Genomic DNA, 15,967 nt, shown 5'->3' on the forward strand with positions numbered 1-15,967 from the left:
TGTCCATACAAGTGAAGTCAACGGGCTTCAATGTCAAAATATCTTTTGTGTGTACAAGTTTGGAATGACATGAGGGTGAGTAAATGATGACAGAATTATTATATTTTGGGTGTAATACCCTTTAAGGCAAGGCAAGTTTATTTATAACACATTTCGTACACAGTGGTAATTCAAAGTGCTTTACATAGAAGAAATTAAAATAATCAAAAGAAATAAGAATAATTAACAGTTTAGAATAAAAAAATACGATAAAATACAGTACAAACAGTCAGACGCACAGTGGCACAGTGCTCATTCAGTAAATGCACAGCTAAACAGATGTGTTTTGAGTCTGGATTTGAAAGTGACTACTGTAGGAGCACATCTGATCTCTGGAAGCTGGTTCCAGCTGCGGCTGGCATAGTAGCTAAAAGCAGACTCTCCTTGCTTTGAGTGAACCCTTGGTATTTCTAGCTGATGTGATCCTAATGATCTGAGTGATCTGTTGGGTTTATATTCAGTGAGCATATCTGCAATGTATTGAGGTCCTAGGCCATTGAATGATTTATATACCAGTAATCATACTTTAAAATCAATCCTAAATCTAACTGGGAGCCAGTGTAAAGACCTGAGGACTGGTGTGATGTGTTCATATTTCCTGGTTCTGCTCAGAATCCTGGCGGCAGCGTTCTGTATGAGCTGCAAATGTCTTATGGTCTTTTTGGGAAGGCCAGTGAGGAGTCCATTACAATAATCCACCCTGCTGGTGATGAAAGCATGAACAAGGTTTTGTAAGTCTTGACTGGAAACAAAGCATCTAATTCTTGAAATATTTTTCAGATGATAGTATGCTGATTTAGTTATTGCTTTGACATGACTATTGAAACTAAGGTCTGACTCTAGAGTCACACCAAGATTCCTGACTTGATGTTTAGTTGTTTGACCCCTAGAGTGAAGGTATGCGTTCACCTTGAGAACTTCATCTTTGTTTCCAAACGCAATGACTTCAGTTTTGTCTTTGTTTAACTGAAGAAAGTTTTGGCACATCCAACTGTTGACTTCATCAATGCATTGGCACAGGGAGTCAATGGGGCTGTAATCGTTAGGCAATAGGGCTAAGTAGATCTGTGTGTCGTCCGCATAGCTGTGGTAATCAATTTGGTTCTTTTTCATTATTTTAATACAAACAATTTCATAAGTTATATTTGAGTGCAGTTTAATTGAAAAATGCACATGATTTCAGTTTCAATTATTATATTTTTGGTATTATACTTTTGACAAAAGAACCTTGTAAAAATCCTACACAAGCCAGTAGAGTACATAGTGCTTAGTGTGTGAATTACATGATCTAATCATGTGCAAAGAGTGCTTGAGAGCATTACTTTAGTTTTGTACAGGTCCAGGGGTGAGGCTCTTTGTGTGTTTTGAGTGTGTATCTGTAGAGATTTGGACAGTTTGTGATGAACGCTGTGATCACTTCTTGTGAGACCACACAATAACAGTGAACCTCTTGGAGCTTGATGCATTGCTTTGCTAAAGCTATCAACACACAGTTTAGTTCAGAAGACGCAGTCGTCTGCAGCTCCAGAAACTCTAGCGTGGTTGCGTAGCTCTGCCCGACTATCTGAACCTCATTCAACAGCAATGTCCAAGTAAGCAGCCGAAGACATCGAACAGGGATGCTGGGCTGCAGTACCCCTGGGACGTGCAATTCGGGTAGGGTGTGGTCCAGCTCAAGTTCCACCCAGAGACCTGGGTGTCTCAGTTTTAACTCTAACCATATCTGGTCACAGAGAGGCAGGGTGTATTTGAGTGAGCGTTCGCAACGGAGCTCTAGTTTCTTTAATTGTGGTCGTTCTGGCAACATGAGATCTTTAAAGACGTCTTGTGATAGACTAGCCTGAAAAACTCCAAGAATATTGAGTGACCGGCAGGACCTCAGCACTTGCCTTAGGGTCTCCGCGTTGACGCCACACACCAGAGAATGATTGTTGACATAAAGACTTCGCAGAGCAGGGCAAAGCATGGCAACGCTCCTGACGAAGGAGTCGCTGAGGGTGAAGGGCACACCCTTTAGGTCAAGCAGGGTTAGGGACGACCCATTCGTCAGTATGTCCACTAAGCCTTGCTGCAGGTCCTGACCAGCATAAAAGAGGGGTGTGTTCCCCACACAACAGATGGAAAGTCCTTGCAGCCGCCCATCACCCTTGGAAATCGCCTGCCGCAGCACCCACAGTGCTGTTTTGCGATTGGCTGGATCGGTCAGACTCATTATCAGTTTCAAATTTCTGACCAGTGACAGAAGAGCAGAATATCTTTCAGGGACACTGGTTCCTGATTCACACCTAAGACAGAGATAAAATATGTAAAACAAAGCATGGCAAGTATAATCTCTTAATGCCGTTTATTTTTTTGTTATTATTACAATAAGTTTGTGTTGTTGCAGTTTATGTGACAAAATTCTATGACAATATAGTCGTGTATGGCACAAAGTCTTCACTAATGACATAATATGCTTTTATCAGCATATAACCTTTGGTCAAATATGAGGGCACGGAGAATAAAAAAAATCACAAGAGATCTCGATTCTCTTTAATCACTAAATTGTTTCTCCTCGACAGCAATTTATTAGCAGATTATTATGAGAAATTGAGAATTTTACTTAAGTCACCTGCTTCTCAAATGTTTTTACATCTCAGAAATCTCACATTAGTTTCCAACAATTTCAGAAGATCTCAACACTGTGCTTTGACTTGCCAAGATATCAGTCTACAACCAAAAGTAAGAAATTAATATAAATTCAAACATTTCTCATCAAATTAGACTTATAATTTAGGGTTGTCTTTCTAGTTATAAAGTCAACTCTGTAATGTATTATTATTTCTCCTGATAATTCTTAGGAGAAACATGAGACAAAGTTGATACTTGCAATATAATTAAAATCTCCACTACGTTTCTCAATATACAAAAGTGCAACATCTTGGTAATAAAATGTTTCTCTAGGAGGGTTTTGCTTGTATCTCATGGATTCTTACCTGACTTCAGTATCTTTCCATGAGCTTGGATGTGTCATGATATTAGACCAAGCCTTACAAACAGTAAATGCGTTGCATTTGTCCTGTAAAGGCAGGAAAGAAAAAATATGTGCAAGGATCTCTTCTGGCAGATCCATTCCCAATAGAGCCCAGTCAGCCGCCAGTTAAAATACGCTTACAAAAAGGTTATCTGATATCATAACAAGAAACACCTCAGATGATTCTGCTGTCTGCTGCACGCATGTCTGTCAGACTGCAAAAAAAAAAAAAAAACGTTCTCAAACTTCTGTACTTCCTCCTGCGTCACGAGTTGCGTTGTTAAACACGGCGGTGGACACAGATTTTGAGCTTTTAGCCAATCACCATAGAATGTGCGAGACATTTAGCCAATCAGATCCTTTCATATTTTAGTGGGTGTGTCTTAGTAGCGGCCAAGATAGTGCATCGACACCTCGAAAGTTTCCTTCGTGTATGTTTACAGGCCTGTTTAGACTTCCTTACCTTTCAGACAAAGTTCACCAAATCGTTGTGTAAGTAACATGTAATGTATATAACAAAGCGCAGGTTTTATATTCGCTATTATGTGAAGTGGAGGTAAGCAGGGTTGTGTTATGTTATGTTAAACTTTTGTTCACGTGAACAGTAAAATGTATAAAAAATAAAAGTCACGAGACGTGCGAGCGAGCTTTTGTATAGGTTTTATACACTGACCTCTCAAAAATGTTAATTTAAAAAAATAAAAATAATTAAAAGTTTGTTGTAATGTGACGCATCACATTAACTTACCTGTAAACATGTGCATCGCATTTCTGTAGCAGTCACCAACGTCTGACCCCATTTATTTAACAGTGTCGACCATCAAGCTCGCAACCTTATAAGGAAGTGGTTAACGTTACATGCTGGAAACACAAAATAATGTTTTTTTTTGTGCTAGTCTAATTAGATCTAACGTTACAAGGAGTTCTGCTTTGTTTTCACAATTTCTTTCTGTGTGTGTTTTACAAACTGATTTGTTTGTTCACATTCACAGGACTTGAGACAAGAGTTTGATCAGAAGATGGACAGTATAGACACTAAGGTACATTGTGTTTAATTTTGTGTCTGTCCAGTTGTTGTTGTTGTTGTTGTTGTTGTATGTGAATTAACAATGTGTGTGAATGATTTCATCTTCATCTGCAGAGGTTAAATGACAGCAACACCAATGATCGTGAATTTTCAGGGTGTACTGTACTCTTCCTGGGGTGTAGCAGTCCAGAACACAACCTTCTATCGCTTTACAAAAACGAACAAGGGAAATTCGGTGTGTTCAAGGTTATTAAACTCACCCTTACAGGTAAGAGTTGATAGTAGTGGCCACCAAGTGCGTATCAAGTTAATCAAATTATACCGGAATTAAAAGAGTATGGCGTTTTGTGTATACAGTAGATTTAACAACGTATTTGGGTTGCAAATGATACAATTCTAATTGTCTTTGATCCAGATTCTGTTGGTGGACTGGAGGGGTACGAAATCCTAAAACTGCACGATGCTGATCCCTTCCTTGGGGTGGAACTTAAATTCATGTCTGTGCCTCCCTGTCAGCGATTCCTGGAGAGCTATGCATGTGGTTCACTCGCTCAGTTTCTGTCCCAGCATGCCTCACGTCTTCTTACTCTTCTTGATGGGGTTGTCATGGAAACACAGCTCAAGGCAGGAATACATACACTGGACCAAAACCTTCAAGACCTAGAGACCTGTCTGGATCACATACGCCAATCGCAGGTACGTGTGTAGGTTTATGGTGATCTGATCGCCAGGCTAGCTTTGTACCGGTCTTTACTTTTACGAGCAGCTAATTGCATGAAACTTGCATGTGCATCTTCCGTTCTGCGTGAAATATTCACAATATTAAAATGCACTTTATTCTTCAGTGCAAACACTGACAGTCTCACTGATGGGGCTTTATGAGCCTCTGATATTGCTATAATTCACAACTTCAATAATGACAGCACTTAAGAAATATTAATTGAGCTATTGGCCTCTGATATTGCTATAATTCACTGCTTCAATAAGGACAGCACATAAGAAAATGTTAACTGAGCATGTTCTTGACATTTTCAGCTCTGAGAAGAAACTACAGGTTCATAGATCGAAGATAAGTTGATTTAGTCATATAAGCATGTTTCAAACCACTGCCTCCATGTCACGTTTTCTATACTAAATAACTCATGTGAATGTTAAAACGTATGTACTCTTCTTAAACCAGTTTACTATGGTTTTGTGGTAAATGTGGTGTTGGAAACAACTGTGTAGTGTCAGCAAGTTAAACAATTTAAATTGTTACAAGTAACAGTATTGTAATCTTATGTTTCAATGACAGTGAAAACAACTAAAAAGCTTCATTTTGGTGCAGTGATTCTCAGCTGGACATTTCAACTGGGGATTCAACACAAAACCAGATTGACATGCAATCAAACACTGAAATGTATTCTTAACATGGATACAACAAAAATATAGGTGGAAATGAATAGAAAAAATGTGTTAGTTTTATAGTTAGTAAAATAGTTGCCTTCTAAATTGATGGTTAAATGTTCTTCACTGCAGTGTTTTTTAGGATAAGCGGATGTCACAACTGTCGAGCTTAATTTGTGCTGTATAGTTTCATTGGATTCACTTGCTGGACTTGATGTCAAAAACAAAAGGCATGGGAAGCATTTGCTCCTTTTTAAATGTCGACAAGCACATTTATTTTTCTATACTGTCAATCTATCTACAATTATGTGGTTGCATTTTTATCATTTGCATTTAGCCTGTTTTTTTTCTCCTGTCAGAACATAACTACGATTCAGTTTCTGTATTTAAATTGTTGGAGATGTGAAGCTCTTTGATTTAGATTTTTTCAGGCTCACCTGCAAGTAAACATTTGGCTAATTATTCACAAGGGTTTTGTCAAACCTTTTCATTCCCTATTTTACATTTCACTAATGTAAAATCAGAAATGCTTGTTGCCGGACTGAGATTTCAGAGTTTGTTGCTGAAAAACCAAACAAATGAGACTAAAATAAAACACACACCACTGAAGTGAATTCTGAAATGACTTCTCATGAGCCATCTAATGCCCAAACTAGTCAGGTCTAACATCAGGGGTATAAGCAAAAGGCCTCTGACTGCTTGTATTGTCAAGTCACCTTTATTTATATAGCACATACAGTTTTTCTTCAAAGCAGCGTTACAGTATTAAACGGGTAAATAATGATCAGTGATGCAAACAGAATTCAGTTCTGCTGTAAAGCAGCTCTAGAAAGACAATAGTGCCATTGTTCAGTTGAAATCAGTTCAGTGTTGATTCAGTTCAATAACTGTGTAAAGTTCATCACTTATGGAATGGGTTCAGTTCCTCTATAAACATGATGTCATCATCCAGCTCAGTCCAGTTATCATCCGATAGTGTCAGTGCAGTCAAATCAATAACATCGCAGAATATTAAATGTATTGCTCTATAAAGCCGTCCTTCTCTGTCCTGATATCATCATGGACTTTGTGTCTGCAAACATCTTTTTTCTTCAGCAGAAGCATGGTGGTATCTGAACCAGTCTGAAGTATCAGTCTTGCTCTGATGAAAACAGTGAGAGAATATGTCTTTATTGTGAAGCCCCCAGTGGAATTAAGTTCAATCTCTTTTCTTTGAACTAAACAGCTGCTGGGGGGAGCCTTACCTTCTATGGATGTAAAAAAATAATGGTTCAGAAATGTTTTTGAATACTGTGCTTTTAGTTGAATTGACAGATGATGTTTTGTAGCCTGTGCGTTTGCGAGATGATGAGGTCACACAGTTGGAGCAGCAGCTGCAGAACAGCTACGGTCCTCCCAGTCAACCAACGCAGGAGCTGCCCAGGAACTGCTTTCTGTTTCAGAAAAGAGTTTTCGGTGAGTTTTATGTATTTAAATGTATGTGATGCAGCATTACATTAGTGTTTAGCTTTTGTTTCAAAATTTCACATTTGCATTTCTATGATCACAGTTTAGTTTTCACGTTCAAAATGTTTGAAATATTTTTTTTCTCCTCCATCCCTATCTTAGATGATAGGCCTTTGACTTCAGCAGACCAGCAACGGTTTGCTGCTCATGTGGGACGGGATTGGAAACGAGTGGGACGGGCTTTACAAAAGAACTGCCGTGCCTTAAAAGGCCCTGCTATCGACAATCTGGCCTATGAGTACGAGAGGGAAGGGCTTTATGAACAGGCCTATCAACTGCTTGGACGTTTTATCCAGTCAGAGGGCAGGAGTGCCAAACTGAGCCGTCTTATCAGTGCACTAGAGGAGACCAAATTGACCAGCATGGCAGAGATCATGTTGGGCATTCAGCCACGAGATTGAGACTGTAAGAGAATGAATGAATGGTGTGTGTTGTTTTTGTACGTGCGACTGTTACCAAGACATATAGCTACATTTGAAGAGTGTGCACTCTCATTTTTGTGAATTTTTTTTCATAATGACCTTATCATTTCTATCTGTCTCCTACTTGAAATTGTTTCAAACACAATCACCTGTCATCTGCTCGAAATTAAATGCATTTTAAATAAAGGGTTTTTCATGCATGTTTCATGCATGTTTCCAGATTTGTCCTCCACACTGTCCTGTCTCCATCTTTATCTTAGAGTCATTATGTGCATAAGAGCAACAAACGGAAGATGCTAAAAACGGCATCACTTTAACTTCAAGAACTTTGAGTTGCCCTCAGCATTGAAGGGAGCAGTGTTATTGTTAGAAGGCACTTAGTGTAGCAGGACCGTTGCTACAGCAGAGCTAATATGGATCGACTTTTTATCGGTACGATACATGAAATCACGCATACATTAAAGACAACTGGAAACGCAGAGCTTGAAACCACTTCAAAAATTAAATTCTGTTATGCATATTAAGGATATTACTGAACTATAGATGAATTTCATAATAATGTTTCTAAATCAACTGCTTTCTAGTCCAAAGGCATGCTTAATCTGATTATAAAACTGGTCCTCTGAGTATAGGTCAACTATATTGATCTCATTTTTTAAAAAAGACTATGAAGGATAAATATGAGATGAGGCATTATTAAAGAACCCTTGTGGAATGTATATTGCTTTTAGAAATTAAATCCTGAAATCAATATTCTGCAGTTCTATAAATAAACACCAACCTTACAATAGGGTATTACTACTTAGTTTTTAGCTGATAAGATTGAGGATTTCCGGTTGTGTTGTGTTTTTTTTTTTTTTTTTTTTTGGGAAGAAAAAGGTGTGGGTGTAATGAAGTTGTGTCATTAGTCAAATAATCAGTTGGGCAAAAATGAAAAAAGTCAACATCTGGATCTGATTGCGTTCTAATGTGATATGAGATGCCATTATTCTTAGAAATTAATTTTAGCTTAATGGTATCTATTGAGGGCGTTCAGATTAATGAAATGGATGAGGCCTTTCTCCATTAAAGCATTATGCAGACCTGCCATTAAAGTATTACATGGTTAAGAGATCATATTCATTTTAGTTATGGGGATTTAGCAGCTCCTAGTCGTTTTCTAGAGTGAAATCTAACATTTTCATTTACGAAAAACCTGGTGATTAAATACCAGAGAAAATGTTACTCAACTGTTCCGTTGTTACATGCCTGGTCGCATTTGTTAAATGTTTTATTTAGGATTTCATTTAGCAAAAATGTAGAGATTTGCTTAGTTTATTTCACTCAAAATATAACCACTACTCACATATGATTATGCAATGATATTTCAACATACTTGTGACGTTACAGCTTATGGAGGAGGGTCTGTGATTTTGTCTCCACCCTGGTAATAAAGATAAAAGCATGTTAAGCAGGCTATGTGGCTCGATATTGCTCTCATCTTAGTAAAGTAATCCATCAGAGTGACCTGTGTGTGTGTCACTGGTGTGTTCAGAAAGTGAACAGTCCTTTGCAGTTAGGTCTGGGCTTGGCATGAAATCAAAACTAAAGTTATGTATTCCATTCTCCCCTCCCCATGGGCACATTTCAAAGAATCAGTCAGATATTCATCTTTACCTAGAGGTCTATGCATTTTTCTGTTATGTGAATTTTCCGAATATTAAAATGCACTTTATATTCTTAAGTGCAAATAGTGACAGTCTCCCCAACAAACCCGAATAATAATACAGTTTCTGAGTGTGAAATGATTATGTATGTGCATGCATTTATTTTAAAGTCATGAGAGAGGATAGATTTCCAGAGATTTGCACTAGTAGATATTAAAAACTCACCGAGTGATCTCATCTTTCAAAGCATTTCACCCATATAACAGTTGCTGAAGCACAAACTCTTAAAGTATTATTATGTGTTGAAATCCAACATCAGAACATCTGGCTCATATACCAGGGGTTAGGTATTAGAGAAATCCACAGGAATCTTTTAGAGCTGTAAGACTATGAGTGTGTGGGGAGGATTGGGTTGGGGATGAACATTTTTATTATATATTTAAATATCTGTGCTCCATTGTTGTGGATGCTTTTTTTGTGATATTGACATTTTTGAATGTCTCATATACACACAGGCTATATAAACAATGATCTGTCCCATCATTGTGTTGGTGCATTTAAAGGGATAGTTCACCAAAATGAAAATTCTGTCATCATTTACTCACCCTCAAGTTGTTCCAAACCCGTATGAATTTCTTTCTTCTGCTGAACACAAAAGAAGATAATTTGAAGAATGTCAGTAACCGAACAGTTGATGGGCCCCATTGACCTCCACAGAAATTCTTCAAAATATCTTCTTTTGTGTTCAGCAGAAGAAAGAAATTCATACAGGGTTAGAACAACTTGAGGGTGAGTAAATGATGACAGAATTTTCATTTTTGGGTGAGAGTCACACACAAATGCATTTATACAACAGTTCTGTAGACAAGTAATTGATATTACTAGCTTTTTTTTGTTTTTTTGCTAAATGAAGAAAGTTTAGAATGAGTCTAAAGCATTTCGTTTTTGCATGTTTCAGAGTCCAAGTGATGCACAGACTAAAAGCCGGTCAGGAATGGAATATGTGAGTGGACAAGCAACCCAGAAACCCAGCTCAAAGCCAGTCAAATTAAAGGACTGGACCTTTTCCCAATCTGTAATAACTTAATAGTCTGGGAAAAGAACATGATTGTTTTATTAACAATTTAAATTAAAAGTAATACTAATTGTATTAAATAAATTAAGCCCCTAATAAGAAACACTTCACAAAATTATTGAAAACAAAGCTATTAAAATGTTTAAAAAATCGAGATTTTTCTTTTTATTGAAATACAAAATATTAGAAACATCCAAACATGGCACCCATATTACCATACTGAAACAGCCACGCTGAGGGGGAAGGCTCTGCACAATGCACAATACATAAATAGGCCTTCCTGGCTGCTGTAATACCACAAAACATAAAAAGGTTAGTGAAATGAATGTGCAAAAACGTGGGAAATATCCAATATGTCTACAAATATATCATGCATGCAAGCTCAGTGCATTTTATTTCGACTGCCACAAAACAGATGTGGCCGAGCCCTGCTCCTCCTGTGACGTCAGCGCGATGAGAGGGGTTTGCCCCTCGCGCATTAGGAGGGAACTACAGGATGAGACGAGCTCGTGCAGGCTGTCACTGCCGCCGCCCAATAGACACCCTCGATCCGGAGCGCGAGCAGGACGACCTCCTCCCAACCAAGAGGCCGGAGTGTGAGCCTGTTCCTGACCTCAATTCGGCTTGGATGCTTTAGCAACATTCGGCAGACTGAGCAAGCGAGAAAGGAGAGAGTGTGGGACAGAGACGGATATTTAGGATTCAGCTCTCGCGCGTCCCGACTCCCGGTCTTGCAATGGGATGTACGTTAAGTGCCGAGGAGCGCGCGGCTCTGGACCGGAGCAGAGCGATCGAGAAAAACCTGAAGGAAGACGGATTAAGCGCAGCCAGAGAAGTCAAATTACTGCTGCTGGGTAAGTCGTGAGGTTTCAGTGGCCGATTTGCAATGAGTGCAATGCATTGAATAAGGATGCTGCAGGTAAGTGTGTGTGTGTGTGTGTGTGTGTGTGTGTGACAGCACTGACACAGCCTGTGTCTCCGCAGGCGGAGGGGAGTCGGGGAAGAGCACCATCGTCAAACAGATGAAGTAAGTGCGTTTTTTTTTTAACATACTCAGTGATTTTGGGCCTTTTTTTGGGCGGTTAAGGGTTGGGATCTGTTTGTCTCGCGCTGTTCATTGTGTGGTAGTGCTGAAACACAAGCTTACCCCCCCAAGAGACAACGCTTTGAGTGAGGGAGTGAGTGAGTGAGTGTTAGGCTCATGTGTGCAGTGAAGCTTGAGAGTGCGCGTGTGCCTTGTCGTTGTTTTTGCCGTCCTGGGCTCCAAAGATCCTTAATGTTTCACGTTTTTGTCATTGCATTTAATCTAGGACCGGTTTTTGTGTGTTATTCCATGTTATGCATTAGGGCCTTGTGTTCATTTTGCCCTCTGTGTGTGCTTGAGAGAGAGAGAGAGAGAGAGAGAGAGAGAGAGAGAGAGAGAGAGAGAGTTTGTGTGTGTGAGGCATTAGAATCTTTCTCTGTATTAATCTTAATGGGTTGCTTTTAGTGCTTGATCCCTGCAGTCTCGTTTAGCGTTATCCGCCCATTAAACGGATTTACCGGGACTATGCCACCTAACCTTACATTTTCATAACTACAGATGCACATACATATACAATCATTGCATTTTTTTTTTCACCAAATGCATTGTTTTATTAAATACCTAGTTAAATAAAATACCATTTTACAGATATCATGCACCAGCATCAGTTTTTATTTCTAAGCACACACAACTAAATCTCAGAGCTTCAATATATTTTGAGGTTATAAATACACTAGTTGCATTTTAACTTCTTTATTACAGTTATACAGTTATTGCATGGTTACAGATTAACTTGTGGTTTAAAATATTAAAGTGACCAACAACTTGTGCTACGCAACCTGTAGAAGCGCAAAACAGATTATTGCATAATCTCTAATCGTACTAATTTTGCCACCACATATCCCAGTCATACAGATATATGCGCAGTATTGTGTCAGTTCTGTTGACCTGTCGTGTTTGTATGGTGCGTGTGTGTCTATAATGGCTTTTCTCTGTTGTGTGTTTGCGTCAGGATTATCCATGAAGATGGGTTCTCCGGAGATGATGTAAAGCAGTTTAAACCTGTGGTCTATAGCAACACCCTTCAGAGTCTCGCCGCCATCTTGCGAGCTATGGAAACTCTTGGTATAGAGTATGCAGACAAAGACAGAAATGTATGTATACACACATGCAGCGCACACTCTTGTGAACTGACTTTAGAACTACACAGAGATAATGGAGCGCAAGTGGTGTGATAGAAGAAGATTACCGTAAATATTCAGATGCAATAAATGTTTTATTGTTTGATCCTCAAACATTTTCAAAGCAATTACTGAATCCAAAAGTTGTTCAAACCTCTTGATTCTTATTAATATAATTGTATTGACACAACCATACAAGAAAACAGAACACAACAGTTAATGTACCTACTGTTAATGTACCTGTGCACGCTTGTTTTGATTTGCAGTGTTCTTTAATGTTTGCATTAGATTTTCCTGGTGATTGACCTCACCTTGTATTACCCAAACCCTCCTTCTCACATGATGCACTGAGTTACAGTGACACCTAGTGCATGAAATTAGGATAAATCATTGTGGTTGCCAAAGTAGTGCACATCCCTCTAGTGGGTGTCCCTCTACACACTTATATGCATTAAACAGGATGTTTTTAACCTTTTGCATATGTTTATAGGCAGATGCTAAGATGGTGTTTGATGTGGTCAGTCGAATGGAAGACACAGAGCCATACTCAACAGAACTGCTGGCTGCCATGATACATCTTTGGACTGATGCTGGAACTCAAGCTTGCTTTGGCCGTTCTCGAGAGTATCAGCTTAATGACTCTGCCCAATAGTGAGTGTTATACACACACAAATCCAATGAGATGGTGCAATGAGCATGTCACTGTCAGGTGTGACGTTCAACACCCTATATGTCATAATACGTTATTTAAGAATGCACATGGCCGCTCTGTGTTTCAGTTACCTAGACAGTTTGCAGCGCATCGGCTCTCCAGATTACCTCCCCACTGAACAGGATATTCTCCGAACCAGAGTCAAAACTACTGGCATCGTTGAGACAAATTTTTCCTTCAAGAACCTTAACTTTAGGTATCTGTTAAGTTATGCATTTCTTGTGAATTACATGTATTATTTAAAATTAAGATTTTTCTGCACCTCCTAAAAAGGTACAAACTCATATCTGCATAATATTAGTAAATATATAGAGCTGAACCTCAGCTGGTTCATCAGTACATATATATATATTGTCATATCACCCAGCCCTAAAACTGCTTAGTGTAAATTATAAGACATTATAAACCTGTTAATTTGAGTTTCTGCAAAGCTGCATTGAAACAGTTAATTGTAAAAAAAAAAAATTGCTATACAAATCTGACTTTACTCATATCTTTAAATTCTAAAAGTTTTTTTTTTTTTTTTTACATTTTAATTATAAAACAAAAATACTGGGAATATTTTGTTGAATAAAATATAGCACTCAGATGTTAAGTCTTTATAATTGTCCTCAAAGTCAATTGGAAAATTAAGATTTCTTTTCATTCTCTTTTAGATGGGACTTTGGGACAAATCTTTGGTCGACCTATTTTGTTTCTTAACATGCATTATGAGTTTGGACTTGATTTGATAGTGTTTTGTGTGTGTGCACACATGCGTGTACATGGCTTTACATGTGTCCTGAAAGTGTGTGATGTTCCGTCCCCAGGCTGTTTGATGTGGGGGGACAGAGATCAGAGAGGAAAAAATGGATTCACTGCTTTGAGGATGTGACAGCCATTATCTTCTGTGTGGCACTGAGTGGATACGACCAAATGCTCCATGAAGACGAGACCACGGTGAACTACTACACTCAGATCATTTAGACAGCTTGCATATTCACATTATGACATTTAATGGTAAATTAACTTTAAGCAATAAGTTTAGGTTCTCTAAACCAATCCCTTGATGGTCAACCTAAAATTGATTTGAATCACCAAATTACAGAGGAATCATATGTATGTTCTATAAAAATATATATTTTTAATATAAATTGTATTGATTGATTTATTTATGCTAATTATTCAGTTCCAAAAATGCAAATATGTTTGATTCAGTGTCTTCTCTCTCTTCTCTGCAGAACCGTATGCATGAGTCTCTTATGCTCTTTGACTCTATATGTAACAATAAGTTCTTTGTTGACACGTCCATCATCCTTTTCCTCAATAAGAAGGACCTTTTTGCAATAAAGATTGTAAAATCTCCCCTGAATATCTGCTTCCCAGAATACACAGGTACAACAACCATGCACAAATCTATACAAGAAATTCACAGATATGAAAAAGGCTTGAAAACTCTGTTTAGCAACTTCTCATCATCGTGTCTTCATCTTTCCGACAGGCCCAAATACATTCGAAGCCGCGGCTACGTATGTACAAGGTCAGTTTGAAAGCAAGAATCGCTCTCCTAATAAAGAGATCTACTGTCATCTAACCTGCGCTACAGACACAGGAAACATCCAAGTGGTCTTTGATGCTGTTACTGACATCATCATCGCCAATAACCTGCGTGGCTGTGGCCTCTACTGAGCTCCGACTCCACTTGTTGCCCTTCGAAATGGTAACAAGTGACTGAACTGACACCCCTGTGACATTGGCCAAGGCACTCCCTTATTTCATTTCACTCTGTCAATTTTTGTCTTTTGTTCAGAATATGTATCCCTTATTTTCTTTTGTAGTTTGTCAGTCCATTGCTGGAGTAAATAACGTATGGGTGTGCATGTATAGTGTAAAATGAGTGTTCGGCCGGGCATAGATGCTTTCAGCATGAGTGCATGTGTGTGAGTGTCAGTCACAATGAGTGAGAGTGTTTGTCAGGTGATAACACACAAAGGTTCTCTGCTGTGTAAGAGACTTCCAAGTGCTGACATGATCCTAAACTAAACCCTGAAAGGATCTGTGGCTCTTGTAGGCTTTTCTTAAGATCCAGAAATGTCTGTGACTGAGAGCAAGATACAAGGTGAATCATTTAGCAGAGCCGAATGTCATTTCAGAAACTGATTGTTGTCCAGGGGCAGCTCTTAAGCCAAAGTTGTTTGAGACCTGGCATCGCCCCTTATTGGGTCTCTGCTCACTGGCTTCAGGCTGTGACATAAAATGCCTTTCAGCGAATGAAGCCTCTTACAAAGTGTGATGTTGACAACATTCTCACTCAACATGAGCACAAATAGTTCAAAATCTGTTCATTTCTGTATAAATTATTCTGTAGTTTATTTATTTATATAATTATAAGCGCATGTATTTACATATTTTGTATCGCCCCACACTTTGTGCACCCTATCAATGTCGGGCTACGAATACAAACGAACTAGCTTGCAGACTTTAGATGGAGAACAACGTAAATATTAAGACTGTAATTCAGACTCATATATAACTGAATTACTGAACGAATGAGCTATCGCTTCTTTTTATCTCTCTCTCTTGAACTGATGACGTAATGACGTGTGAGAGTGTGTACAGATGCGTGTGTGATGCATGCACACTCTTTATTCAACCATGACCTGTTACTTAACCCAGATTTCTTTTCCCGTTTCCCTCCTCTTTTTCTCCGCTGTGGATGATTTTTTTTGTTTGGTGCACTGAATGTTCTCCTTTACTCCCTTGGGGTAATACTGCACTGTACTGCTGGGTTTAGTCTTCTGACCGACCAATGAAATGTTTACATTAAAAAAGAAAACACTTTAGCACCAATTACTGGCTGTGCGTTGATTTGTTTGTCCCTCCCTTGACGTGGTTAGTGTATTTTAACCTGCAGTTATCAATAATTATAATTACAGTACAGTAGTAACATAAATAGA

The 15,967-nt window shown here is 38.6% G+C and overlaps 3 protein-coding genes across 4 annotated transcripts; 2 read left to right on the forward strand and 1 right to left on the reverse strand.

The window, feature by feature from the left end:
• Positions 1 to 107: 107 nt before the first annotated feature.
• fbxl8 (F-box and leucine-rich repeat protein 8) lies at positions 108 to 3,883 on the reverse strand. Of its 2 annotated transcripts, XM_084406100.1 has the most exons (3): positions 3,801 to 3,883; positions 3,015 to 3,097; positions 108 to 2,324 (listed from the first exon to the last, which is right to left on the reverse strand). In XM_084406100.1, the coding sequence occupies exons 1-3, from the start codon at positions 3,819 to 3,821 to the stop codon at positions 1,358 to 1,360; spliced, it is 1,071 nt and encodes a 356-aa protein (XP_084262226.1). In that variant the 5' UTR covers positions 3,822 to 3,883; the 3' UTR covers positions 108 to 1,357. The 2 variants fall into 2 exon arrangements, with proteins under 2 accessions (XP_084262226.1, XP_084262227.1); XM_084406101.1 differs by lacking the exon at positions 3,801 to 3,883 and having other exon boundaries at positions 3,015 to 3,310.
• Positions 3,417 to 7,623, forward strand: tradd (tnfrsf1a-associated via death domain). The gene is made up of 6 exons (XM_084406102.1): positions 3,417 to 3,544; positions 4,045 to 4,092; positions 4,194 to 4,347; positions 4,495 to 4,775; positions 6,794 to 6,920; positions 7,074 to 7,623. The coding sequence occupies exons 2-6, from the start codon at positions 4,072 to 4,074 to the stop codon at positions 7,370 to 7,372; spliced, it is 882 nt and encodes a 293-aa protein (XP_084262228.1). The 5' UTR covers positions 3,417 to 3,544; positions 4,045 to 4,071; the 3' UTR covers positions 7,373 to 7,623.
• A 2,976-nt stretch (positions 7,624 to 10,599) lies between these two features.
• On the forward strand, positions 10,600 to 15,858 carry gnao1b (guanine nucleotide binding protein (G protein), alpha activating activity polypeptide O, b). The gene is made up of 8 exons (XM_084404258.1): positions 10,600 to 10,968; positions 11,099 to 11,141; positions 12,151 to 12,292; positions 12,810 to 12,970; positions 13,099 to 13,227; positions 13,841 to 13,970; positions 14,252 to 14,405; positions 14,512 to 15,858. Exons 1-8 carry the CDS (start codon positions 10,851 to 10,853, stop codon positions 14,697 to 14,699), a joined length of 1,065 nt encoding a protein of 354 aa, XP_084260384.1. The 5' UTR covers positions 10,600 to 10,850; the 3' UTR covers positions 14,700 to 15,858.
• Positions 15,859 to 15,967: the final 109 nt, after the last annotated feature.

This window comes from Rutilus rutilus (genome assembly GCF_951802725.1).
Source record: "Rutilus rutilus genome assembly, chromosome: 3".
Taxonomy (NCBI): Eukaryota; Metazoa; Chordata; class Actinopteri; order Cypriniformes; family Leuciscidae; genus Rutilus; species Rutilus rutilus.